The sequence below is a fragment of the Anser cygnoides genome, chromosome 6 (assembly GCF_040182565.1).
Source record: "Anser cygnoides isolate HZ-2024a breed goose chromosome 6, Taihu_goose_T2T_genome, whole genome shotgun sequence".
Classification (NCBI taxonomy): Eukaryota; Metazoa; Chordata; class Aves; order Anseriformes; family Anatidae; genus Anser; species Anser cygnoides.
In genome coordinates this window covers 28,058,960-28,086,550 of record NC_089878.1, presented here as the reverse complement: position 1 = coordinate 28,086,550, position 27,591 = coordinate 28,058,960, and the positions used below count along the sequence as shown (strand labels likewise).

The 27,591-nt window shown below is 46.9% G+C and overlaps 1 protein-coding gene and 1 long non-coding RNA gene across 8 annotated transcripts in view; one reads left to right on the top strand and one right to left on the bottom strand.

Annotated features, from left to right (window-relative positions):
* The window catches only part of GLI2 (GLI family zinc finger 2), a 186,551-nt gene extending 176,156 nt beyond the window's left edge, over nucleotides 1–10,395 (top strand). For all 7 annotated transcript variants that reach the window (XM_048072194.2, XM_048072188.2, XM_066999038.1 and 4 more), the window contains 3 exons: nucleotides 3,088–3,369; nucleotides 6,695–7,031; nucleotides 7,900–10,395. In XM_048072194.2, the coding sequence (XP_047928151.2) occupies nucleotides 3,088–3,369; nucleotides 6,695–7,031; nucleotides 7,900–10,253 (2,973 nt within the window). In that variant the 3' untranslated portion in view covers nucleotides 10,254–10,395. The remainder of the gene's footprint in view (nucleotides 1–3,087; nucleotides 3,370–6,694; nucleotides 7,032–7,899) is intronic.
* A 12,415-nt stretch (nucleotides 10,396–22,810) lies between these two features.
* The window catches only part of LOC125183767 (uncharacterized), a 71,395-nt gene continuing 66,614 nt past the window's right edge, over nucleotides 22,811–27,591 (bottom strand). The window contains exon 6 of the long non-coding RNA XR_010832470.1: nucleotides 22,811–26,086. This is a non-coding gene — a long non-coding RNA (uncharacterized lncRNA). The remainder of the gene's footprint in view (nucleotides 26,087–27,591) is intronic.

The window sequence follows — 27,591 nt, the reverse complement described above, 5'->3', positions numbered from 1 at the left end:
CCAATGTCCCTTTCGTTGTTGCTGTTTCCCTTCCACAACATTACAGTGCTAAGTCACTCTTCATCTTCTTTCTCATAAACTAAGTAAGTCAATCAAACCACTGAAGTCTCCCACTACTGCAGTATTTTTTTTCGTGTCTTAAATCAATTTTGTGTCTCTCTTCCATCCCTAAGGATCCTGATGTGGATGGATCAAGACTTCTCACACAACTTTCAGTGATGGATACAGATTCTCTCTGCCCAGTTTGTGCACACTGAAAGCAGCATGTGAATTAATTTTGCCCATAGACCGCATAAAATAGGATCCCTCCTAGACAGACTAGAGTCTCACCTTCTGTTTGTTCAGCTGGTGTCCCACATTCCTACATGTGGAATTTTGCCTTTGTCTGTGTTATTAAATACCATTTCTTCAAATGAGTTCAGTTTCCCATGTGATCCAGATCAGTAGCTGTACTAGGTCTGTGACAACTCCTCCCACCATCAGAGCAGAGCTTGTACACACTTGAAGTTCTGCTCCTCTTGGTTCCCATTGTGTGTAAAGATGAAGTTGTAGGGCAGAAGCATCCAACTCCTTGTGGACCCTGATCTAATATGTTGATGCTTGGCTTAGGCTGCATCCAGCAACACAAATTAAAGACTCAGATAACAGGTAGGAAGTCAGCTGAGTCCTACCAAGCGAGCTACGTGGCACTGTGGGATCTTTTGAGGTCACACTCACTCCCGAACTGCTCTTCATCCCTCTGTGATACAGCAGAGGCATGCCCAGAGATTTGTGAGGGATCTGCATGTAATGGGTCTCTGGGCCATATATTTGATATTCTCTTTTTGAGGAACATACAACATGATCCTTTGCAACAGATGACGTCCCTCATGGCAAAGCTTATTGCACCGGGCAGCAGGCCCAGGTGAGGGTCCTGCAACCAGCTTTGGAAATGACCAATGGGTTAGCAAAATACACTGACACCCTGGCTCACAAAACCACATGGATGCAAAGCAGGACTTTGTGGCTGCGAGTATTTCCCATTACCCATTGGTAACTCTATGGTGGTTCCTAGCTACCTACCAAATATTTTCCTCTGCTTGCCATGTTTACGTGGGATACACCACAGTTTCAGAGTTAGTCACCCATGTCTCCTCTAAGGGGGCAGTTCCAGGTTCCCTGTATTTGTCTTTATCATTGTGCAACAAGACATAGGCGTATTATTCAAACATATATATGGGTATATATTACCACACTGTCTTTTGTTTGATTGTTGAAATGTCACATGCACTATTTCATTTTAAACTTTCAATGATTATTTGGCTCACTGCAGAGCACACCTTCAAAGTCACTCCTGGAAAAGGGGTTTTCATCTTGAGATCACTCTCCAGTGCATACACAGTAGAGTGGCATGAGTCCACCGTCAGCCAAAGGCTCAGAGTGATATTTTCTCCAATTCAAGCTAAACAGGAGTAACATGCAGAAATTGATGCTGGTGATGCTGAGTTCCTGGGGAGGCCTCCAATTCTTCCACCTTAAGGAGAATCACACAGTATGGGTATGAGAGTAGGAGGGAGGTGTCTGAGATACCTAAGTCGTTGACTTCACTAGTGTCCACTGCATTAGTGTTTGAATAACGCAGGGGTGTATGAAGGTGTGCCAAGGTATCAGCAGTTGTGCTCAGCTGGGTTGCAGGAGGTATGGCCTGATGAAGTGGATGGTTGTACCCCGTTAGATGGAATGTCTGGCCCTTCCAGGCCAGAGTGATCACATTACCCAAATGACTGGTGTCTGAAAATCAGAACTATTGAGCCTAAAGGAACTTACCAAACATCATTGAACTATTTAATGTAGGTTTTTCAGCACTGGGGGAGGCAGGGTGTCTATTCTTTCAAATAGGTTTTAATAGCAGTAATAATACTTCTATAATGCCTTATCCAAAGGGTTGCATGAGATGTATAAACAAACTATTTTACTTTTTGTGTTTTGGTTTACCCAGCTTTAAAATATATTAAATATTTACCCCAGTGTGGTGTTACGAGGATTTAGTTTGTTCAAGTGATCTGCCAAGATCAACCAGGAAGCATGCTTTTGAATAAAAAACAGACTTTCAGTGTTTTTCATGTGATGGTGGTGGCTTTCTGAAAAGAATATACACTCCTTTGTATTTTTTCTCTCAAGCTTCTGGATGAAATTAGAAAACAGATAAAAAAATGAATAGGAATGGTCATCTTGGGTAGCCTTCAAACATCTATCTGTTGTTTTTGTTTGTGGATCTATTCCAGTGCCTTGGCAGAAAAATACTTAGAGTAGCTGTGAGTCTGTAAGCGAAACTTGTGATGAATTCAGAGCTTCCAACGCAGCAGCACCAGCTCAAACAACTATGGTGCTAATGCACTTGGAATTGGAAACTCAATAAAAAAAAAAAAAAGTTAAAAGAAGAAAAGTATCTGTTTGCTGACTTCTGTTTTCAGAAGCATGGCTTCAGTCTTGTTTTCCTGTGGCAATCAATGATTCATGAATTCAGGACTAGAGTGCTATCATCAGAAAAAAAAAAAAACATTGCATGCCTGTGGTTTGTTTTGCACAATAACAGATTTCAAGGTGACAGGTGCTGGAGTGGTATGATAGATTGGGTAGGGTGAATCCAGTCTGGCTTGGTTTCACTGGAATTCCATCAGCCAGAAGGTCTCAGACATTTTCATGGTGTAGACCCCACCTTAGCAGAGAGAATGTGTTATGGCCAGTCCCCTACATTACCTCCCTCCCATCCATAATCAGAAAACATTCCTGTGGCCACCCGAGCAAATACATACATGGGAAAGTAGTATTAGGAAAGTATTTCATGAATTCTTAGCTGTCTTTTAATCCAGCAACTGAAAACAAGGAGTTTAGCCAACATCAAATGACTGCCCATGTCTGTATGGATCATCAGCAGCCCATATATCATATCTTGGAGATCTTGGTCTTACAAAACCCTGTGGAGCAGATGCTCCACGTTTTGCTGCTGCCAGCAGCCATGTTCACCGTATTCTCTTGGCCCATACAATGTACCTGGAATATTTGAACTTACTCTAAATATAACACAATATCTGCTTGTATTTGCAGAAACCCTACGTCTGTAAAATCCCTGGCTGCACAAAGAGGTACACAGACCCTAGTTCCCTCAGGAAACACGTCAAGACCGTACATGGGCCTGATGCCCATGTCACGAAGAAGCAGCGCAATGACGTTCACCCAAGGCCACCTCCTCTCAAGGAAAATGGGGACAACGAGGCAAGCGCCAAGCAAAGCAGCAAGGTTTCAGAGGAGAGCCCCGAGGCCAACAGTACCACGAGGAGCATGGAGGATTGCTTACAAGTCAAAACGATAAAAACAGAGAATTCTGTGGTAAGAGCGGTTGCTCTTGGCAGAAATCACATGGGCCCTAATTTCTCCAGTGCAATGGGGGCATGAAGCATTTGCATGCGATTTACCTCTGCCCACAGTTGCCCTTCACCTGCCAGCACCCTAGAGATCAAGTCCAGAGATGAGACTGCAGGTCAGGGCCCAGTGCAGTACATTCTGAACCTTCCTACCCAGCATCACAAATTCCCACCGGACCCCGAGTCACGGGGACCACGTGATGCCTGGTATCAAGCTTGGCCTGCCTTTGCTGTGCACATGGGTAAAACATGGCAGTATCACTGAGTTATGGTCAAATAAGCTTTACCCTCCTCTCCAATTTAAACTGAGCAACAGACATAGGAAACAGATCAATGAATGTGTCTTGAAGCAGAAGTCCATCCCTTTTCTCTTCGTTCTCCTCCCCACTCTCTTCCCTTTTTTTTCTTTCCAGGCTGCTGCAGCACAATTTTGCTGGCACATGCTGTTGTGGCCTGATGTTGTGGTCTGCTGAAGCTGATGGGGATATAAGTAGCTGTTTTATTTTTGCTGGGTATCTTGAAGTTAAGTTCTTCAGGCCTGTCCACCGCACAGAGAAGCCCAGAATCAATGGGGTTGACAGGAGACTCTTGAGGTCATCTGGTCCAACCCCTGCTCAAGAAGGCTCAGCTAGAGGAGTATACTCAGCTCAAGAGTATACAAGTTCACTGCAGGACCCCCAGCTGCCAAAGAAAATTGTAGTGGGATGACAGGGTGGGAAAGTGGTGCCAGGAATAAACAAGTGAGCTACAACGAATAGTCCTTCTGTGGCCCACAGAGCATGGGCTTGCAGTCAACCACGATCATGCTTTACAGCCCCATGAGTTGCCACTAGCAGAAACAAAGACCATTTAACAGCCTTCTGGCCGTTACAGCAGCTCCACAGTAGGCAGTAGCATGGTCAGTGGTGCTAACGAAGTATGTATAGTGATGGGCCCAAATGCATTCAAGGCTCTTCCAGCCTGTCGAGGAAGCCTGCCTGCTCTTCAGCACACTGCTGCTGGTGACGGAGAAGGGGCAATGAACACACAGGAGCACCGCTACCTTTTATAATTATCTTCACCTTCATACCCAGGGTTCTGATCTCCTGTACCAGCTCAGAGTGGGGCAGGGTATGGGCTGGATACGGCAGAAATGGCCTTCACCTGTGCAGGAGGGTGTAAATATAGTCCCCAAACTTCTTGCTGTAGCTGAAAAAACTTTAAGCTCCAAAATACATGTTTTCTTGATTTGATTCCAAGCTAAAAGATTGTTATTCCAATCAAACAACATGCCCTGAAGGTACAAAGATTGTCTGGAGAAGGCTAAGGGATGTGCCTCTGGACAAGTTAGTAATGAGTTTCATGTTTCAGTTAGGAAGGAGTTGAGTATTTTCACATCCAAGTTGTCTCTTACTGACTAAAGGAACAGTGTTACCTTACTGACACTCAGCACTGGGTTATAAAAACAGACTGTGAGAACCACTGGACAGAATGACCTTTCTCCAGTACTCTTCCTCTGTGTGTTTCTTTTTTGATTATGAAAACATGGACACAAAACTGGTTCCCCACCCGGTTTCTCCTGAAGGTGTGAGCTTGTTTTCCCAGCTCTGCGCTCACAGGGCTGCAGCCAAGGAGTCTCACTGGCAGCAGGGTCCATGGGTCGGATCTTCCTCTATGCTCTCCCTGTCCAATGCTTTTACTTATGTGTATATAACAGGCAGCATATGACCTGGAGGGCTCACTTCCATCTCCTCTTTCCTGGTTAGGGTCAGGGTGGTAGGAGGGGTGAGATGCTTCACTGGTTCCCATCGCTCCAAGGCCCCTTGTTTTGACCCTGCTTTGGGTCTAGTCCCAAACGTACAGAGACTGGTGGGAAGTCTCTCGTAGGGGTTTTTATCTGGGCCTACAAACTGAAAAGGTGCTCGTAAGAAAGACGAAGAGAGACGTTTTACCAAGGCCTGTAGTGATAGGACAAGCAGTAATGGTTTTAAACTCAGAGAGGGTAGATTTAGATTAGATGTCAGGAAGAAACTTTTTACTAGGAGGGTGGTGAGACACTGGAACAGGTTGCCCAGGGAAGCTGTGGATGCCTCATCCCTGGAAGTGTTCAAGGCAAGATTGGGTGGGCCTTCAACAACCTGGTCTGGTGGGAGGTGTCCCTACCCACGGCAGAGGGGTTGGACTAGATCTTTAGAGGTCTCTTCCAGCCCAAACCATTCTATAAGTCTGTGGCAGGGAAGACAGGGTATGGGAGGAGGAGATGCTTGCAATTTGCATTGTATTCTGCATTCCCCTCTTCCTCCTTTTACTAACACGGTCTTTTCTGTCAATGCTGTCTTTGTCCTAACAACCTGTTCTTTATTCCCACTTACCCTTCCTTACTCTACCTTCCTAAGGACAGTCGGTACTAAGGTGAGCAAAGAAATCCTTTGTATTAAAATTGCTGCATAAGGCATGGTCTCCAGCAGATCTCCTGTCTCCAGCAAACCCCACAGGGAGGGGGCACAGGGGTGTGGAGCAGAGCAATGGGGAGGGACAGGGGATATTTGCTCAAGGGCAAAAAGGGGAGGGCATAATGCTTGAGGACTCCCCGTCACGTTGTTCTCAGCATCACAGCTCCCATAAAATTGTGGGATCTCAATCTCTATCATCCCGACTGAAGGGCTGTGCGGCCATCAGAGCCAGTCAGCCCTGCCTATGAGGGCTACTACAGGGCAAAATAAAACATCCCCTGCACTCCCACCTTGGCCCGGGGCAAAGCATGTTGCCTTTTCAGCACTCCCATTTTCTGACAGTTGCTGGAGCATGGGCCTCGAGCAGAGAAGCCAGGCATCCTGTCGGGCAGCAGCAACTGCTGCCTCAGAGCAAGTTCAGACTATTTAGTGTCTGTTGCAAATAAACTCCTCAATGTGATATGCAATTTCTAATGTAAATAAAATAAGCATTTATGCTGCTTATCTCTTATCTGCAAGTGGGAGTTTGCAAACAGTAAACCAGGTTTATACCTGGCTGGGAAGTTTGTCAGCTAGCGTAATTATATGTTAGGGTATTTTACAGACAGAAATACATTGTGTCTGAAATACTTAGGTCTCGATCCTGTGTTAGATAAGCCAGTGCTTGCTGCAACATACCTTGCACAACCAGGTAGTGTGCTTCTTCTCTTCAAGAAGCATCTGTCCCTTCATTGTTTGGTGGAACATCATTTGGTTCTTCTGTGCACCTGGGATAGGGCCAAACATGGAGCCCACTGGAGATGTTGGGCTCCTGTTTTGTTTCCACCTGTCCAACTCCTCCTCTTTTCCTTCCCCAAGATGTGTCAGTCCAGTCCTGGTGGCCAGTCGTCGTGCAGCAGTGAACCGTCACCCCTTGGCAGCACCAACAACAATGATAGTGGAGTAGAAATGAACATGCACAGCGGGGGAAGTCTGGGAGATCTGACGGCGTTGGATGACAACGCTCCTGTTGTGGACTCAACGGTCTCATCTGGTAATTCGACAGTCAGCCTGCAGCTAAGGAAACACATGACGACGATGCAACGACTTGAACAGCTCAAGAAAGAGAAACTCAAGACAGTTAAGGATTCCTGCTCATGGGTGAGCCCAGCTCCACAAGCCAGAAACACCAAGCTGCCTCCCATCTCAGGAAACGGTAAGCTGTGGGCCTGGGCCTTGTCCTGTAGGAACCCTCCACAGCTTGTCTCAGGTCTCATAACTAAGAGTCGGCCCTGAGAGAGGATCATTTCTTACGGCCTCTGAGTCAGTCCTTGCTGAATAGAGATGTCAGGTAAAATGGAAAGCTTGGGTGGAAACACAGCCATCTGGTTATGTGCAATAGAAATCCAGACTGCACAGCTATGAAGGGAGGTGAAGGTCTCTTATTCCTGGGCTTGTCCAGAACCCAACTGCAGGTGTCCTCAGCATCCCAGTGGCAGCCACAAGCCTGCTTGGATTTGTTCCAGCAGTAACAGTTCCCCAAGGGCTGATGTGCCTCCTGGGAAACTGCTGGAGCATAGTAGCAATACAGGCAAGCCCTCCATCCCAGATCTTGCTCCAGCAGGCCTTCTGTCACTTCGAGGGCTCGTGGCTATTCCCTACAGCTTCGTATGCTAGTTTTCCACTGACTGGTGGCTCCTGATCAAGGTGTCTCTATGATCCCTTTGTGCTCCTCTAATTTCTATGACTCTGTTCACACTAGTCCTGCTTTTTTTTTTTTTCCCACTAAGAAAAGCTCATGTGGAGGGACTTCCTCAGCAACTGAGCACCAACGGGGGGTACACATTGCAAATACTCTGCAGCAGGGATAACTTGTCTTCTCTCCCCAGACTTCTTGCTCTTTGTGCATAAACACAGAGCTGTAGATGAAGCTTTGAATTCACTAGCAGCAAATGAAATTCACTATCATTCCTATAAAATGTTTGGGGGTGGCTTACTGTGTCTCTGTTTCAGCACCTAGAAAACTACCAAGCAGAATTTCTCAGCTAACTAAACCTTTTCCTTCCCCACAACCTTTCTCTCAGGCTCTGTTCTAGAAAATAGCAGTGGTTCTTCTGCTACGCTGCCTAATCCAAGAATAATGGAGCTGTCTGTCAATGAGGTTACGATGCTGAACCAACTCAACGAGCGCCGTGATAGTACGACAAGCACCATCAGCTCTGCCTACACTGTGAGCCGCAGATCATCAGGGATTTCCCCGTACTTCTCCAGCCGCCGCTCCAGCGAGGCTTCGCAGCTCGGGCACCGTCCCAATAACACGAGCTCTGCCGACTCCTATGACCCGATTTCAACTGACGCTTCCCGTCGGTCAAGTGAGGCGAGCCAGTGCAGTGGGATGCCGGGTCTGCTAAACCTCACGCCAGCTCAGCACTACAGGCTGAAAGCCAAGTACGCTGCTGCTACAGGGGGCCCTCCTCCGACTCCCCTGCCGAACATGGAGAGGATGACCCTGAAGAACAGGATCTCACTAATGGACGGGCCAGAGCCCACCTTGCCCTCCATCCGCCTCCCGCCAGGCCCCAGGCGTTGCAGTGATGGCAACACCTATGGCTACACATCTGCTGCAGCATTTCCACATGAGGTTCCAGGCAACTGCACAAGACGGGCGAGTGACCCAGTGAGGAGACCTGCTGGAGACCCTCAGGCCCTCCCGCGAGTTCACCGCTTCAACAGCACCAACAGCATGAACCCCTTCCATCCTCCACACCCCGCAGACAGGAGGAATTTCAGCCTCCAGAGCTACGGGCGCTCCGACGGGAGCCTCCCCCGGCACACCTACTCGCCCCGGCCGCTGAGCATCAGCGAAAACATCGCCATGGAAGCCATGTCTGGGGAGGCAGAGGCACCCGTTGGAGACGACGACATTATGCTGCCAGATGACGTAGTGCAGTACATCAAATCTCAGAACAACGGGACGGCGGCTGAGAGCACTTCCATGGGGTACGGCAACGAGATGCAGAACTTCCAGGGAGGTGGGAAGCTGCAGCCCCCGGCCTTTCCTGGCCAGCGCAGGATGGCGGTGGCTGAGGCGAGCATGAGCCATTTGGGGCCCATGATGGCAGAGTGTCCCATGAGCTTTGACGCTCCCTCAGACATGAATAAAAATAACATGCCTGTCCAGTGGAACGAAGTCAGCTCGGGTACGGTTGATATGATGTCCAATCAGTCGAAGCAGCAGTTTTCACAAGGGAACTTAGCAGTGGTGCAGCAGAAGCAGAACTTTGGTCAGTACCAGAGCTACAGCCAGCAGCAGATGCAGCTACCAGAGAACAGCATGAATGTAACACAGCAGAGCTTTATGCAAAGAAACGTGGGCATGGACGGTCAGAGGCTAAACTGTATGCAGCTGCGGCAGCAGCCGATGAGCCTAGGCCCCGGTATAAACCCCGATCTGGGCTCGCACGCAGGCTATAACCAACCTCATCAGATGCTGAGCCCCAGCGCAATCAGCAGCAACCCAAATCAGATCTCTCCTTGTAGCAGCATGGCAGCAAAGCCCGGACCCCACCTTCACCCTCAGCAAATGGACATGGCAACCGACCCTTCGTTAATGGTCAGCAGCAACAGCGAGCGCACAATGCTGAACCAGGTCATGCACGAACCGAGTCAGCAGAACTACTCATCTCAGCAGACCCACCTGAACTTCCCCATGGCTCAAGAGGCCTTCCACCAGCCCATCATGCCCTCCAACCAGCCCAGCTATGAGCCCCAGCAGAGCATGATGGGCTCGGCGGCGCAGCCGTACCCAGCCGGCATGGTCCAGCCTCGTCCCCCACCCGAGCCGAGCCCGGGCAGCAGAGCCCGCGGCCTCCGCACCGTGCAGCAGCTGGGCTACATGAGAACTCCCCACCCTACAAACACCATGAGCCCGGGCCAGGAGGCAGCGGAGGCTGTGCACAAAAGAACCGGCGACATGTTGCCTGCGCTGGCCCAGCAGTGTGCGGACGGCACGAGGGAAAACAATTTGATGTACTATTACGGCCAGATCCACATGTACGAACAAAACAGCAGCTTTGATAATCAGGCGGACTGCAGGGTCAGACAGCAGCAGTGCGCGCTGAACGGCAAGCCGGCTGCGCTGCCTTCCCCGGGCGCGAACCAGGTGTCCAGCACGGTGGACTCGCAAGGTCTTGAGCCACCCCAGATAGATTTTGATGCCATCATGGACGATGGGGACCACTCGAGCCTGATGTCGGGAACCCTGAGCCCCAGCATCCTGCAGAACCTCTCCCAGAACTCCTCTCGCCTGACGACTCCACGAAACTCTCTGACACTGCCCACCATTCCCACGGGAATAAGCAATATGGCAATAGGCGATATGAGCTCCATGTTGACCACGCTGGCGGAAGAGAGTAAATTTCTCAACATGATGTCCTAACAGTAAAGCACAAGGCCTGAGCGCTATCCAAGGGGTCTGTGTGGAGCAGTTTTATGAATGTGCTTTTGAAAAATAATCTGTTTCAATAGAGTAGATTTTTTTTTTAAGTATTAAATACATTAAAGGGATTCAAAGTAAAAAATTTTTTAAAAGTCTCTGTACAGAGTTATGTGAACTACATCCAGGCAGTTCAGCACCGCAAGGGTGCACCTCTAGTATTATTTTTGGCTTGGTTTCCCAGAGCACTGAATGGTATTGCCACCAAGCTAGGAGACTGCATGAGCGTGGTTCAAGACGAAACCCTCCCTCCTTGGCAGCCCTGTAGATAGCGCTCCCGGTCATTTTCCATCAGTTACGTTTGCAAAAATTCAATTTTCAACCCGCCCCAGAAAGAAATGGGAGGACGTAGGTTTGATCAGAATAAAAGCCATACTATGTACTCTGCTCTGATGAGAGCAGTGTTAAGTCTCCAAACAAGCCCTCTGCCAGCAGTATTGTTTTATACCGTAAATACCTTTGTACCTTGCAAAGAGCATCGATTCCAAATGGCTTCTCAGCAAAGTGCCTTACCATGCTTTCATGTTAAATAGCCAAGGCCTCTCTTCCTTTAAAAATCAAATATAGTGTATTGCCAGAAGCGTATATAAAATGTACATTTATAAAAACATAGTGGTGTTTCTGAGAAAACATTGGAAAGACACATTGATGAGACACTTGAAAGGTGAATGCACACTTTGATCAGATGTGTTTACAACGTGGTTTATATCAAGTGCAGAGTGGAGCAGAGGCCTGGGAACAGCAATCACTGGGAAATAATCCCCCGTGGCAGGACGGCTGCAGTATGCAGAGTGACACACGCACATACCTGTGCGCCCTCTGAGCGGCAGCGGCACGGGGACTGTCTGCAGGGGCCCTGAATATCTTTTTAATGTCAGATTTCTGAAGCATGCATTACCATATCCCTCTGCAGCTTTGCAACAGCTTCGCTTTCTTTTGGGTTTTCCAAGCTAAGGTGCTCGTATAGAAAAGCGATAGTGATGGAGAGAGGTTTTGATTGTTTCAGCCCAGTCTGCAGGCAGTGCTGTGGGAGCTGGTTTGTCTGGCCAGGGTTCACTTACTGCATGCAGGGTTCTGCCCGGGCTCCGTGTACACGCCAGGCACGTGACTGCACTAACAGGAGGCCAAGCATGAGCTAATAAACCCTGCCCGGCAAGGAGGCTTGTTGGCAGGGACCCAGTGCTGCATTAATGTGTCCCACCACTTTGGTCAGCATGAAAAGAGCTGCTGTATCCAAAAAGTATACCCTGGACAACCCACAAACTGCTCTTTGTACCCAGGCTGGTTCAGTTCAGCGCTGCACCTGCAGTCTGCAGTGTAGGCAAACATCTGGGTAGTCTCAAAACAGGTATTTGAATCAAAATAGCGGCTCTGTCTGTGAGAATATCCTGCAAACATTCTTGGGGAAGAGATGGGAGGAGCAGGGCCTCCCAAAGCCAAATCCTCCACCGAAATACAACTGCTTATAGTAACGATTAGCTGTTTCCAAGGCCAGGCTCACCTGGCACTGAAGTCAATCTTGTTGCATTATTTATTTTGTTGTCATTAGACAGAAGGGTAGAAGTGGTGGGGTGCATGTACTTGAGCAGGAGGACTTGTCTAACTTCCGACTGCTCTCACAGCACCAAATACTTTGTGCCCTGTTTGTTGAAGGGAAGGGAAAAAGTTGACATCCTCCCCAGGTTCTCACAGTTTGACCAAACGTATCTTCAGGGCCTCGGCCTCTCCTTCCCATCTCCCCTCTCCTCTCCATACTGATGCGATGTTCTCACTTGCCTCTGACTCCATCCCTTGCATTGGACAGGGGCTGCTCTGTAGAGGTGCTTTCTGGTGTCCTAACGTCCCTGCTTTCCTTTTGCACAAGCTGTTGTGCCAGGCTCACTGTTCCCAGCGTGACCAGGAGCTGCTGTGAAATGCCACGTGTTACCTCCAGGCAAACTAAGCAGTATTTCGTACCCCAGCAGCCACGGTTGGCAGTGCTGGGTTGGCTCAGCCCTGCTGCCAGGTAGGGCACAGCTGGCGCAGGGAGGTGCCGCTCAGCATCCTGCGATCTCACCTGTCCTCATCCCAAATGCAAAGGGTGTGCACAGGATGCTCTCACCCCTGGCCTTCACACCTCGAGCCCCCGTGACTCCACTGATGTCCTGGGGGTGTGAGGACAGGAAAGCAAAGCAAGGTGCCTGGCTGTTTATTTGTGTCTCCCGTGAAAGATGTATGTAAAGGGATTGTTTTATAGTCCGCTGTATATATTCTCCTGCAGTTACCGACCTTGCCCTTGCCTTTGCATTTATGAAAAGAGGGCAGTACGTATTAGGATGTTGTATGTTGTCCTGGACGCTTGGAGTGCAACTGGGCATCCCTTGTGCTGAGATGGATCAGGCCTTTGTATGTCCTTTGACTGCTAATCTGATTTTTTCAACAGCTGCATAGGGCAATGGTGGCTACTGAGTCCCTCTTCACAGATAACTCATTTGCAAAAGATCAAATGCAAAAGCAAAACCAAATCTCCAATGACTTGAGATTTCTCAGACTTTCCAGTGGTGGTCTTCCTTCATTTACTGAAATAGTATTATAATAACCATTCCAGCACTGTATATATTATGTATAGAAGACATCATTACTAAAAGTACGGTAGGTGAATTGTTCTGTCAAATTTATATCTTAAGAACATTTTTAGCTGTTTTCTACATCATAAGAACAGAGGTAACATGCTGAAACTGTATATAAACCTTTTGTACATTAAAAAGTAATTTTTTTCATAATTCCTTGTGCCTGTTGTTACTGCCTTTTATTGATAATGGTGGTTGGCATTGGTCTGGCATTGCCACACCAGCACAGTCAGATGGACTCGGGTGGTGCCTAGGAATGGGTGGTGAGGAGATGGATGGGCCTGGTGTGTGAGCCACTGCATGATGCTGCCTGGGTTCAGATCAGCAAAGCCATGATAAGCCATGACAGTGATTAGTTGAAATTTGGGTTTGGAGTAAGGAAAAATTAATTTGTCCGCTATGTACGTGATGGGAAACGACCTGGTAAGCAACAGATTTCTCAGTCATGATCCAGTTAGAGCCTGGTCTGGCTCATTGATGAGCAGCTTTCCTTTGACTGCGGCAAGAGTTAGCTCAGCCACTTGAGAGATTGATTTTCAATTTGATTTCATAGACGTGGGTGGATGCGGACTGGGTGAGAGCTTTAGGGAAAGTTGGGGAGGCTGTTCATAGGTGAGCATTATGGGCACAGCAATGAGTTTCGAATAAAGTCAGCTGTTAAGCAAAGCAGTTGGTGTGTGAATCAGCCATGGCACTTTGTGCACATGAACCAGAAGTTTCAAGCGACTGAAGGGATGTCCTCATTTTGCTTCAGGCAAGATCCCTGCTGAGCTGATCAGTAGAATCAGGTGAGTTTGGATCAAATCCTCACCCCATAATCTGGGTTCCCTCATAATCAGTGGCAAGAGATGGACATGCCCTAAAACACAATTAATCTTTCCTGTTTTAGACACGTAGGACAGGGTGGATTGTCCTCTGGAAGGCATCTGTCATCCCCCGCATTTATCACAGGATGAGGTGAATCCCATGCTCTTGTGACTCTTGCACCAGTGTCAGCAGTCTGAGGTTGAGCCAGGGAACAAGATGTTGATTAACGTGTTAATGATCCTGTTAGTCTGTAAATCCATTGGATAAATATCACACCCTTCTGTACTGTCCAAGAACTACACAAATAACATTTTTTAAAATGCAGTAATATTATTAAAGGGAAATAGTTCAGAGCTTTTCTATTGACAAAAGGCTTTGGAGACTCAGATCAGCTCCTACTGCTTTTCTACTTCAAACGCTTAAAGTGAGTCTCTAATCTAGATCAAATGCCACTTCTAGCCAGTATTTCACTTTAGAGTTTGATCAGGGCACACCTCTGCCTGTGTAAGAACATCTTTATTACTTAAACTGGGTCAATATTTCCTAGGAATACACCCGAGGTCACGTACCAGCATACACTTTTTTACTGCCCAGCCATCCTGGAATCAACAGAGATGGAAAGGCTCATTTGTCCAACAGTAAGAAGGTAATAAACCTTCTGCAACAACTGGTGTTTGTAAGCCAGACCCTTGGTGTTTATACAACTGTGAGAACATCGTAATATTCAATTAACCCTCTTTTTAATTGATCATCTCCCTTATGAAAATGAAACATCCTAACAGGGCTGATTCTAACCGTCTGGTGAGTGTTACTTCACTCCACTCTCAAAACCATTGAAAGCACAGGAGGAGTAAGATCCCATTCTGGGTAAGACCATCACAGCTCTTTGAAATTGCACTAATATCGAAAGTTTTCCTGGAGGGGAGAAAAAGTCCATAAAAGCTACTGTTGCTGGATCTGATTGCACTTACTGAGTACGGAGTCATTCCAATGGCTCTTTATTGCAGTGGTCTCAGTAGGGATGACATAGGAGCTGTTGTTCTTTACGAGCTGTTGGATCTACTTGGAAGAGCATACGTGTTGTAAATAAATGGTGTGGTTTATATTATTGGAAGGACAATTTATAACCAACCAAGGCCTCTTGCAGACAGCTATTTAACTTGTAAGTAAAATGACCTAACACTTAAGAAATTTAGAAGCTACAAAACAACCTATGTTGTGGCCAATATACTTATTTCTCACCCTTGATTTATGCTTCATGTAAAAATTGAAATGGCTATATTAAATATGTTTGCTGTAAAAATAAAATTAAAAAAAAAAAAAGCAAAGTGATGCTTTCACACACGCTGAAGGTTTGTGACTGCTGGAGCTTACTCCTATTGCACTAACACCTGTGATTCATTGCACTGGTCCCTTGCCCTCCCTATTTCCATTTTCCCCACACTGGCCTGTCAGGCAGATATGTAGGGGGGCACAGTGGCCTGCCTGCTGTCAACTTTGAAAGAGCTGCTGCACTCAACAACAGTGCACTTGCTGGAAATGTCTCTGAGTATCGATGTCTTGCTGAAAAACCAAACTCTGTGGCTACTGCTCCCAAGCGTCCTGTGGACGTTTTTCTCCATCAGAGAAGCCATTTTACAACTGTATCTCTACGATAATTTGTATGGTGGTATCACCAAGGAGCAACAGACATGGCAAGAAACACCAAAAGGCAGCTCCTGCATCAGGAAACTGGGTGTGGAGCTATATATATCTTTGGTCTGGGTTGCTCTGGCTAGTCTTAACTTTTATTTAATACAGCCCAGGGCAATCTCCATAAAGAGAGGACTTTTAAGGAAGGACTCAGAGCAGAACCTTGGTCTGATGCTCTGAACAATTTTCTGAAAGAGTCTCACTCTCCCATTCACTTTCCCTTTTCCTACCCCTTTCCCTTTCTCCCTCCCTTGACTATACAAAAAGACTACAACTAAAGACAACCTTCACATATACCTCCCTTTCCCCCATCGCTGTGCCTTCCGTGTTCCTCTCCAGGAAGGACCCCAGAGCGCTCTGCGCATACGGACACCCTCTCTATCAGTGTTTGACAGAGAGACAGTTGCATTTTTTGACTCAGGAGCACGAGGAACAGCTTTCCTGACACCTGCAGGGGGAATCGTGCAGTAGAAGAGCACATCCTGCACAGCTGGATGTTGGCCAGAGCACAGGTTTGTGCTACAGCGTGGTAGTGGTTAAAATAGATCAAGTGAAATGAGGAGAGCAGCAGGGAAGGAAGAAAAACTCATGTCAAAACAGGGATAATTTTTTTTTTTCATGGCTTTCTGTCTCCCAGTGTTTCTCTCACTTCCAGAATGTTGGAGGCCGTGAGGAGATGCTGGCCATGACAAAAGGAAAACAAGGAAGCAAAGCTTAGACATATTTGTGGGTGTGAGATCTAGTTTTGAAGACAATTTTACATCTGTAGAGCTTTACATTAAGGGCTTTGGGGAACAAAAGCACCTACGTGGGCTCTGTTATTCCCCCCCACACACCCATGCCCACTACTCAGACAACTGGTCGTGCTGGCAGCCACCGCCAGGCCAGGCGGCGAGGCTGGGGGCACAGGCCCCGTCCTGCACCTGGGGGGCTCCAGCCAGCCGCGCAGGTGGCGGTGGCACGGCCGTGACGGCGACCGAGGGCCCGGCTGGGGCTGATTCTCTGCAGGCTCGGAGAGGCGAAGCAGGCCCGGGCCTGGAGTCTGTAGGTGGCCTGCCCCACCCTTTGGCAACGCCAGCCTCCTGCCCTTGGCTGCAGACCTCGGAGCAAAGGCGCTCCCAGCCCAAGCGGCTCGGCCAAGCTGCAGGAAACACACGTGCTTCTCCATTTCTGCCCAGTGTTATTGCATAGCAGCAACCTGATAATCTCCAGGTGGCTTTATTGGCCCCATTTCCCTGCTGGCAACGCAGCCCTCCGCAAGGGTACCTGTCTGCTGCACTTAGCCAGCTATCTGGCACCTGAGCAAAGTGTCTCAGCTGACTGAAAAGTGATGTGTTAATCTTTTTTTTTTTTTTTTTTCTTGAGGAAAATGTCTTGATGCAAATCATTTAACCTCCGTGTCACTCATCAATAATGACAATAAGTGAAATTCGATCGCGTTACATGAAGTGCACAGAGGATTAAACATCACTCCAGGCACACCGAAAGTGGGCGGCATTACTCTATCTGGGAGATCTTAAGGAGGGGGCGAGGAAACGGGTTTTGCTGCGCAGGCCAAGAGGCTGCACCCATGTAACACCAGCACCCACCGAGGAGGGTGCTCCCAGTGACGATCCTCATCGCAGGCCAGCGACTTTCCCTAGTTAGCAGCTATCCAGGAACCGAACAGGTCTCACCTTGCTCGAGGAACGCTCAGGAAATGATCGCCTGTCTTAGCAATGTCTGGAGACTTGTCAGTGAGAATGAAAAATGTTTTCAGGGAAAAGAAACTGGGGCTGAGCCAGGTGAATGTTTCTACTTAATTGGAAAAAAAAAAAAAAAAAGAGATCCCAGCATTTCCATCACTAACTGGAATAAGTGGGAGCATTTTGAACAGATCAGCAGTGGTCTAGGTGTTGAAAGCACCAATGAGACCTAAGTATTTGAGAAGACTTCTCTCAGAGATGAGAGCCAGCTTTGTGGCCACTGAACACGTCCAGAAAAATGGACTGTAAATGCACAAATTAAAAGGTAAATTTAAAATCTGATCCGACTTATAAACCCTTTCCAAAATTCAACACTTACCAACAGTGCATTAATGAGTTTAGCCTAAATACCTTCCAAATCTAAATCTTGGATTTAGAAGAGCACGAGGCTGAGACGTGACATCCAAGTAGTCTTGTAAAAGTGATATCAAAAGCATTTTCAGCTAAAATATTATCATTACATTTTTTTCATTAACATTTTAGCTGTCATTTATTTAAAAAAAAAAAAAAAAAAAAAAAAAAAGGATGTAGAGAACTGGGTTGGCTTCATCATAGGTGAATCAGTACCAGAAAAAGTCACATCTCAAGGGGCCCATGAGGAGCTGTTTTCCACCCCTGCTTTTCCTATGAAGTTCTTCCACTTGTGAGAAATCGGGACCAAGCAGAACTCACAAAAGAAAAAGGTGCATAATAAAGTCAGGGAATGAGAGCCCTTTAGGTTAGTAACATCCTTCCTTATAACAGGAAAAAACACATTGTTAGTTCTGTTTTCTGTTTCAAATTATTCCAGCTAACACATAGAGTACTGTACTTTGGTATGATTAGATTAGCTAAGGTAAAACACCTTTCCCAGCCCTCGTTTCAGTGCTGACATGAGACACCTCAGGCAAAGTGCTGGCCCAGATGATTCAGCAGGTCTCAGACATGGTTCACTTGGTAATGCAAATGGTGAACAAAGGGAGCCTGTTCTCCTCTCAGAGTAAAATCCATAGATGGACAGGAGGTTTATTTATTTAAAGGTATTTCAAACTTCTTTACTACTATTAGAAAGGCATCTGCTGTTTCTTGAATGAAAATAACTGCAGAACCATCAGAGGGCTATAATTGTAAACTTGGTCTTGTGCATGTGCATTAATGCTCTCTATTAGGCTGAATGAAAACCACTCAAATTAGAAAACACAGTTCTTGAATGAACCCAACTGGGTACCACGCTGAAGAAGATTGTCTTCTAGCATAAATAGCACAAGGGGGGATTCAGCATAATTTATCTTGCTAGGTAGGTAACCACAGGACCACGCTAGGAGCATTTGTGGCTGCAAGTCCATACAATTAAGCCAGAAAGGTCTTGAGGTTAGGCTTGATCTGTGTGTTTCTTTTGGTAGTGGTGGTTTGTCTTCTGTTAAGACACTGAATTTTGAGCCTGCCATTTTTCATAGCCACAGAAAGCACAGAGATGTGGCACTAACAGGCAAAACTAGCCAAGAGGTGGAAATGACACCCAAGAAACATCTCACTGACTTCATGGAAGAGTGTGAACTGATCCTGTCCTCAGGGGGACTTTTGCTGGAGGTAGATAAGCATAGAAGTTTGGTAGAGCTCAAGCTGAGGCGATGTTCCACTTTACCTAAACGTTACCAGGAGTACACAAGCCAGAATGCTCCTGTAGACAAGCAGCAGAGAGATGATGCTCTGGCATTGCGAGAGAAGGACAAGCCACAGGGCCCCTCTCGTCACAATTGCCCTATGTTCCTTGGGCTTCAGGCATGTTTCCCCTGGACAGGGCATGCCACTTTTCAGAAAAAAACAAAACTCACGCTCACCCTTTGCCGCTGCCAATATTTGCAGTTCCCAGCCACAAGGCAGGCATGCGGCTGCCCATTGTAGGCTTGTGCTGAAAGACATGGGGCTGAGCTGGTCAAAGTGACACGACCAGGCTGCTTTCTTTTGAAAATGGTTTCTCCAGTGCTTCAGCCTGAAATTTTGCTGTTTCAAAAGCCTATTTGATCTTATTAGCTGCCTTACTTAGACATGTCTTGTACAACAACCTGCTACTGCCTTCAAGAGTGTGTTAGCATTTTTTGAGTTTTCCTAATGTGTCCTGGGATTGTGTTTTTGTTGGGTTTTTTGGTTTGGTTTTTTTTTTGTTTGGGTTTGTCTTTTTAATAAAATTGCACATAATATTACTTTCCTTTCAGCTACTGAGGAAGTATTTGTCCAAGCTGATCAGTCAGCAATGGAAAAAACCCAAACCAATGCAGTTTAGGTTCAGGGCCCAAACACCACCAGTCAGAGATGCCTTTAGTGGAGAAGCCAGAGCTTTTCATCTGTGCAAACTGAGAAAATTCAGCTCTATAGCTCAGAACATGAAATTTCTATGAAGAACTATGTGACAGTCTTTGGAAAAGCGTTTTTCCTGAAAAGCACTGGTGGTGGGAGAAACCATCACACGAATCATAGCAGTAAGTATACTAAGAAGCTGGAGTAGGTCTGAGCCCAGTGCCTCAGAAGCAATAAGCTGCGTTGCCCATGTAGGCTGGACAACTGAAAGACCACTAAAATGTACAGCACCATACACGACAGCAGGCTCCAGCCACCTGCAGGCTTCACAGTGTGCTCAAGGTCGCTTAAAACGAAGACAGCTTGGTCTGCACTCCACGTGTCAGGAAGCAGGAGATGGAGCCAGCTGGGGTATAATCCAGTTAGGTGGGACATCTGAAAGACCATATGAAAACACTGAAGGTACAATGACTCTTTGGACAGGGTTTTCTGGCTGCCATGCAAGCTTTTTTGTTTTGTTTGCAATATAAAGCATGAGACAATGCTGGTACCACCGATGCTTCAACCAAGAGGCAAATATCTCACTTAAAAGTTTATTTTAATGAAGGCCTCCAGCTGGAAAGGTTATTTATTAACCTCTTATTTACAAATTGAGCCCTGATTCGAAAATTAAGGCATTGTAATTTAATATTAACCCACATGTCAGAAAATAATGAGACAAACTACAGGGAAAATTGCATTCCATATTGCAAAAGACCCATTTTATTTATAATGACCAGGATTACAAGTCATGCCAACATTGATGGATCATACTTTAAAAATCTTGATAGCTCATTCATTTCTATAATTATATTTATTACAAATTAAATAAGTTGCGGACACCCTTGATATACAAAGAGACAAAATTAATTTGTGAATCAGTATTAATCTGTCATCAAACTAAATGAACTCTCTTTCTGGCAGCCTACTGAATGTAATGTACTGTACCAGGCTTTCTGTGATCCTTGGGACAAAGTGGTGGAAGGGCAAGTTCAAGCTGTCAAAGGAACATGTCTTCACTTGGATGTATGTCACTTCTCAGTATGGCTTTTAAAATCAAGAGCTAAGATTGCAATAGAAAACATTCTGGGACAATTTATAGAAAGCAAAATGAATTCTGGTGTTTCTGTGACTCTTGGTGCAAGGGCTCTACAGCCAGGTCCCTGAATGCAATCAGAACTCCATGGACCTCAGCTGCAACCGAGCCCTGCAGCCTGCCATCCCTAACCCAGCCCTCAGGTCAGGCGGAGAATACGGTGTGCAGCTTTTTAATCACTATTCCTGTAACCCTCATATCTAGATGGAAACTGAAATGTCGTGTTTCTTACTGCTGTCCTTTCTGGAAAATGCAGGTCCTGAATTTTTGAGGCACAACGCTGCGGTGTGCAGTGGCAGCAGTGTGATGCTGTGTGCAGTGGGAGGCAGCCCGAGCAGCACGGGGCGATGCACGTGCCCCTTGGCCGAAGAAGAAGCAGAGGGGGCTGTTGGGATGCTCCTGGATGAGATTACAGACCCTAATGCTCAACAACTGCTGCTGTGCTTAGCCAAAATGTGTGCCCATCTGCTCTGGGGTTTTGTGCCCGTAGACAAGGAGTCCTGCCAGCTTCAGGAGGACTCAGGCTTTCCTCCAAATTAGTAAATTTGAAGTCAAAAAAAAAAAAAAAAAAAAAAAAAAAAGGCTCAGTGCTGCACATCATCCCTGCAGACATAAGCAAAGAGCAGTAGGATGGGTGGGTGGCTGCCTGATAGCCTGTCCCCTTGCCACTAGCCTCTCCATCCACAGCACTACCCCCGGAGTCAGTGCTACTGAGCTAGATAGGACACGATGCATCTAAGTTGGCAGAAGTGCTTGCAAACCCTTCTGGGGAGCAAAGAAATATCCCAGTGCTTACATTCTTCTTGGTTTTAATTTTTCACCAACTTTTTTTTTCTAACTTTCCAACTTCACAGCTCTCCCAGAGGGAGGTGCACAAGCTCATCATCTTGGAGGCAAATTTCCAACTCCAGAAGGTTGGACCCCATCCAAAATTAGCCAAAACACACTGAACTCTCCCACCATACTCTGCCGCTCTCTCCATGTCATTTAGCAGCTAGGATCAACTAATAAAGTGCGAGATGTAGAAATGTCATTTAGAGTTACCTACCCGTAACTAAATAACTTTGTAATGAATGAAAGGCCATTTTGAACTGATGCCTTAAAGACTAACTTCACCTCCATAAAGGAAGACATGAACAGAGGCAGCCTGCATGTGGCATTAACAAACCCTCTTTGTGTTTCTATAGGAAAGACTGACAGCAAGTGAGCTGTGTGCTTGCATCATCTTCACCTTATTTTTGCTTTAATACTGATGACTCCACCTCAGAATATTGCTCCAGCTTTAGGTCTGCTTGGAGGGAGCTGGTGGGCCTCTTTTCTATGAAACGGAGAGCTGGAAAGGCGGTTTTGAGCTGAAAACTTTGTCCTGGGTTAACTGCAGTTACAGAGCAAGAATAGTACCTGGTTTAGTAATAAAACCATAATTAATTCTGACCATTCATAAAGAAAAAGTCAGTAAGCCAGAAGAAATGATTTACACATCTTCATATGAGAGTGTTTTTCCATTCACCTCTTTTTGGAGCATTTCCTTCAAAAGATGTTAAGCCCATACATTACTATTTAAAGAGTCTAATTCAACCCAGGCAATAATGACCTATAAATATTCATGATTTTGTTTTAACATTAAAATAACATCTGTTTCAAAACATCTGCAATCTGCTTTCAATGCTTCGGTAACATTTAAATTAACTGTAACTAATACAATAAACCACTATTAGGGATAATGATAATGAAAGATGCCCTATTAAGAGACACGAACAACATGGAACTGAATGAAAAACCAAATGGGGCTGGGGAGGGAAGGAAAAAAAAAAAAAAAACCGAACAGTCAGAAACCAAAGTTCCTTGGAACTCAAAATCACTATTATGGGCGAGTTTCCTGTGTGTAGGACTATTGTTCAAGGGTCTCAGCTGCTGCGTCTCGGCTCAGCTCGGGTCCCGTTCCAGTTTCCACTGCGAGAGCCGTGATTTACGGCCCGGCAGTGGGAGCGCTTTGAAGGCGGGGGGAGGCTCGTGCTCTCCAGCTGGAGGGCCCCGCCAAGTGTTTCGGAGCTGGAGAAGCCGGCGCAGCCCGCACGGGGCTCTCCCACCAGATGCGGTTAACGAGCCCATTAACCTCACCTCCTGCCCTACGATGGCCTCGCCAAGCCTTAGTGCCATGCTCACGGGCAAGAGGGCACCCAAAATGGTTAAATTCCACCCCCCCCCCCCCCCCCCCAAAAAAAAAGGGCTTTTGTTTCCTGCTATGAGTTTGGTTTTTTTTTTCCCCCCTCTCTTTTTCTCCCATTGCCAGGAGAGATGACATCATGAACATCTGCCTACGGTTGCTGAGAGGGGAAGGTGAAGGCCGGCGCGGGACAGTGCAGGGGAGGAAGGCTGCCGCCCTCCCTGCCGGTGGGCTGACACCGGGCGCCCCCACCAGCGCCGCGGCTTGGAGGGCTTTGCCTTCACGGCGCGTCTCGGCGGGTCGGGCCGTCGGTCATAAATCTATTTGTTTAAAAATTAGACTTAGCGCTTTGTGGTTTTCTGGTTGTTTTCTTTGAAGTCAGCCCTCCCTCTCCCCTTCTCCCACTCGCTCGCAAAAATCCAGGAGGCGTTTTTAATCTCCTGGACCAAACGCAAACGGACGGAGCGGCGTAAAGTGAGGATTACAGCAGCTGGCCTTGCTCTTTTCGGATGATTTCTTTGAAAAGGAGCAGTCTGTATTAAAAGGCTTTTTTTTTTTTTTTTTTTTCCCAGTTGAAACAAAGTCAGGACCTGCCGCACATCTGTGCGGGCTCAGCCCAGCAGGAGCAGCTGCTCAGGCGGCCGCAGAGCGACACCTCCTCACCCAGCAAGGCACCCGGACGGGGGTCCAGGGCCTGGGGGGCCACCGCCGTGCCTTCCCAGCAGCGACGGGAGCCTGTAGAAAGCAAGGCATAAATTCAAACCATTTAAAGAGTGATTAAGACTTCCCCTGATTACTGCTCCGCATGATATTGAATGCTTCGGCTGGCGGTGATTTATTGAAGTAATATATAATATGCTGCATTCGGTTAACAGACCCCCATCAAGCACAATCTAGCTGAAGGAAAAATAATAATAATAAAAAAAAAAAAAAAGAAGAGCAAGGGAGAGAGTGTGCTCTAAGAGGAAATCTCCCTGGATTTAAGGGAAATTGAAATATGCGCATGGTAATCTGTGTCCAAAGCTTTTAGCACTTCAAGAAGTGCCAGCTGCTGAAGCCAGCATTGCTGGGATGGCTGGTGGCCCCAGAGCCGTCCTCTCCCCCTCCTTCCCTCCACCACCGACACCTGGCTCCTGCACCCGGGCTACTTGGAGGTGGATGCGTGGCTTTTTTGTTAACATCTGTTTTATTCCGTGGCAAAGTTTCAGGTTCGGGTTCTTCAGCTAAGGGGAGGCAGCACTGCAAGGCTTCGGGCACAGCCACCAGCCCCGCACCAGCGGGGGAAACCAGTGGTGACCACAGCCTGAATGGGAAAAAGCTGGGGCTGGCAGGCAAAAAAGAGAAACCAGCGATATAAGCGCTCAGTCTAGCTCCAACAGTGTTAACGCTTCAGTTCCAACAGCAGAAGTAGCTCTTAGTTATGCAGGGAAGAGGTTTATTTGTTTTCATATACGATGTTTGATGTATTATCGCTCCTTTAGGACCTGATTCAATGAGATACCTCCGCAGTGGGCTAATTTTAAGGCGTCATCTTCAATTAACGGTGATCTCAATCACCAGCCTTCCAAAATAAGGTGGCTGGGTTAGAAATGATAAGATTATTAATCAAATGTTTTATTTGACATTTGCTTTTAAGGATCTGTGCCTCCAAGTTGTTGGTTGGTGGTTTTTTTTTTTTTCCCCTGAAGGCATAAGAATTGGAAATAACTTTTACAAGCTAGCAACAATGAAAGCAATCCCCCAACACAAGCGCCTTTGCTCCACAACCTGGGGCTTTTGTGAAGCCCAGATCAGATGCCCAGAAATCACGAGCGTTGTTCAACTTCTCCAGCTCACCAAAACCAGCACCTGAAAACAAACGGGGTTGGTTTCGTATTCTTTGTTTCTGAAACTGGTGGAATTAGATCCAATAACAAATTTGACGAGAAGGACTTTTCTTCAGCTCTGATGTTCTTGCATGGAAGTCGTAGAGTTATTTTTCTTCAGCATGGCAGGAAAGAGAATTGTGGTTGGTAAATGATGGGCATCAGTGCCCGTGAGTTGTATATACATGTATATATAGATAGATCTCTCTGCAATGCATATTGATGGGAGCAACACAAGGCTCGTCCCTCACCTCAGGGCAGGCACATGCCAGCTGTAGGGGTCTTGCCCCGAGGGCCAGAAACCCTAGGGCTCTTCTGGAAAATGTCTGTCAGAACATTTTAGCCCAGGCATCACATTTTCCCTTAATCTCACTCTCAGAAATGACGGCATCATTTTAGCTCTAACTTTCCAAATCAAACTCAGCCCAAGGCATGGAAAAAAATCCTGCTCCGACAGTTACGAGTCTGGCCGAGCTGTAGGCTGCAGGGTCTCCAGAAGGGAACGCTCGGGCAGCCTTGCAGGGAGGTGGCAGCCCCAGCCCTGGCGCTGAGCCGCAGGCACCTCCTGAAACCCTGAGCAGCTTCGGCAGCCCCGGCACCACGAACCTCGGTACTGCAGCTGCAAAACTACTGCTGGTTCTGAGACCAGTAACGCAAAAAAAAAAAAAATGCATATGCAAGAAATTGCCTTTTTTTTTTTTTTTTTACACAGTTTGATTATCCGTCATGATAAGACATTAGTTAAAGCAGTGGTGACACTGTCTAATCATTCTTGTGAAATATAGACTTCTCTCTCCACTTCAGACAGAGCCGACATTAATACACATTTATGCAAAGCAGAGCTGGAGCTGTCAGGGGCTAATCTTTACAAGTATGATAAATGATGTTTATTTTCAGTGATGGAACGAAACACCCGGGCTGACAATAATTGTAATAAAAAGGACAGATCAACTTCTATAAAGTGATTGAATTACCAGTCTATTGCATTAATGCCTGATCTTGGCTCTGTCATAAACCTGCTTTAGGTTACCGACGCCTGCGTGTTGGGAAGCATCCACCTTCAAGCAGACACCCTGCCCTTGACCTGCGGGCATGCCAGGGAGTCGCTGCTGGAGGCAGTTTTTGGCCAGGCATGCTTCTCCTCGCTCACAGCACGGTAACGTTTCCTCTGCTCAGGCCAAGAGTAAAGCATCCCATGTCTCCTGAGCCTCGTAAAGAGTTACAGAGCCAAAGCTCAGCAGCCACTTGCACCTCCTCTGTGCAGACGTAGTGCCCAAGCCCTCAAACCAAGGGATGTCGCCGCTGGGTTTGTTGCTCCTGCCTGCAATACAGGTCGGCTCCACCGACACCACAAGGGCCAGCAAAAGGACAGCCATCACCAGAGCCCCCTTGAAACATTCAAAATGGCAAGAGGCTAACCTCGCCCGCCGTCTGTCTGTAGTAGAAAGGAAACACTTGTTCAGCTCTCAGAACGGATAGCTGTCATGGGAAGAAGACAGAATTTTTAAGTCACAATTCTGACTTACAAATAAAAACTGAAAAGGGAAAATGGAGCTCATGATCCATCCCTCACATAACAGCAATCTGAAAACACTTTGTTTCAGGTCAATTGAAACATTTGTTTGCATTTTGGGATTATTTCCTTTAGAGGTTTTCTATTCCATTATGTTTATATTTAGTATAAATTTCATATTTAGAGTACTACTTGTTTCTATTCCAGTCCAGATTTGTATAGCATTATTCTGTTTCATAATTCATTTCGTATTTTTTCATACAAGAATTTATGCTGCGGCATACATTAATGCGCAGTGGTGCCAAAGAGAAGTCATTTCAGACTGAACACTTGCAATGCCCCAATCTGACAGCTGCCTGCTGACGGCTGTGAGTTTACTGAAATGAGTTATTCTCATTTTTGGTGCCCTAAACTTCAGTCTGTCCGAACCGACACGCTCCCGTGGGATAGTTTGATTTTGGCAGCGCAGCACTTTCTGACAGCAGACGTTAAGCAGGGAATTTTCAGCCTTTCTCAGGGCTGAGTGTTCATCTGCACATGTGCGTGTGTGTGGTGCCGCGGGGCAGGGCCCCACAGGGACTGGGAGCCGATGACCATGGCCCAGGCCAGCAGCGGGAGCTCTGATCATGGCCCTGCTGGTGGCTTCCAACAGCCCCAGCTCCTGCCCTGCTGATGCTGGAAGGGTGACGGCACTCCTGAAAGTCCCAACGTAGAGAGAATAATGATTTTGCAAGCAGCATAAGGTAAGTAAATAGAGTTAATACGGAGAATTGGCTCATTTTATTGAAGAGCATCCCTAGCATAAATTCCTTTATGAAATAAGCTTTATTTCTGCTGGGTCTGTCTGTTCCCAGCATTGCTGGTAGAAATTTTTACCCTCTGCAGTGCTTGCAGCATGGCTCCGGTGTGCAGACCTGGGGCCTGTCCAGTGTGAAGCCAACAGAAGGGGCGGGTTCCCATTTCCTACTTTGAGCACTGAGATTTTCTAAATACTCCACTGTCTGTTAAAAGGGGGTTATGTGCATAGGATGTGCACTTCTCGAAGAGGACAGAAATCTCTAAATTACATCATACTCAAATTTTGCAGCTCCCTTGATACTCTATACCCTCCAGGCCGAACTATCATCAGAGAGAAAATTAACCTGACTGGCAGCTGAAGCCTTTATTCCCCAGACACAAGTGTTTATAGATGCCGCACAAACTCCTGATCATCCAGCACTGCCCGTGCCTACACGTGGATCGCGGAAGTGTCTGAGGACTGAGTAAGAATGGCAATCGCTGTTTCTGTCATGTCCATCAAAGGGGCACGCAGCGTCCCATCACCCAGTACTGTCAGCGGGATGCCAGCATCCTCGAAGTACTGCCTCAAGTGTGCCGGACTGGTGAGCCAGCATGCAAAGTGCAGGTGCTTAGTTTAAAAGAAAAAAGGAAAAAAGGTAAAGGCAAAAAAGACAGTGACCCCCAGGTGCAG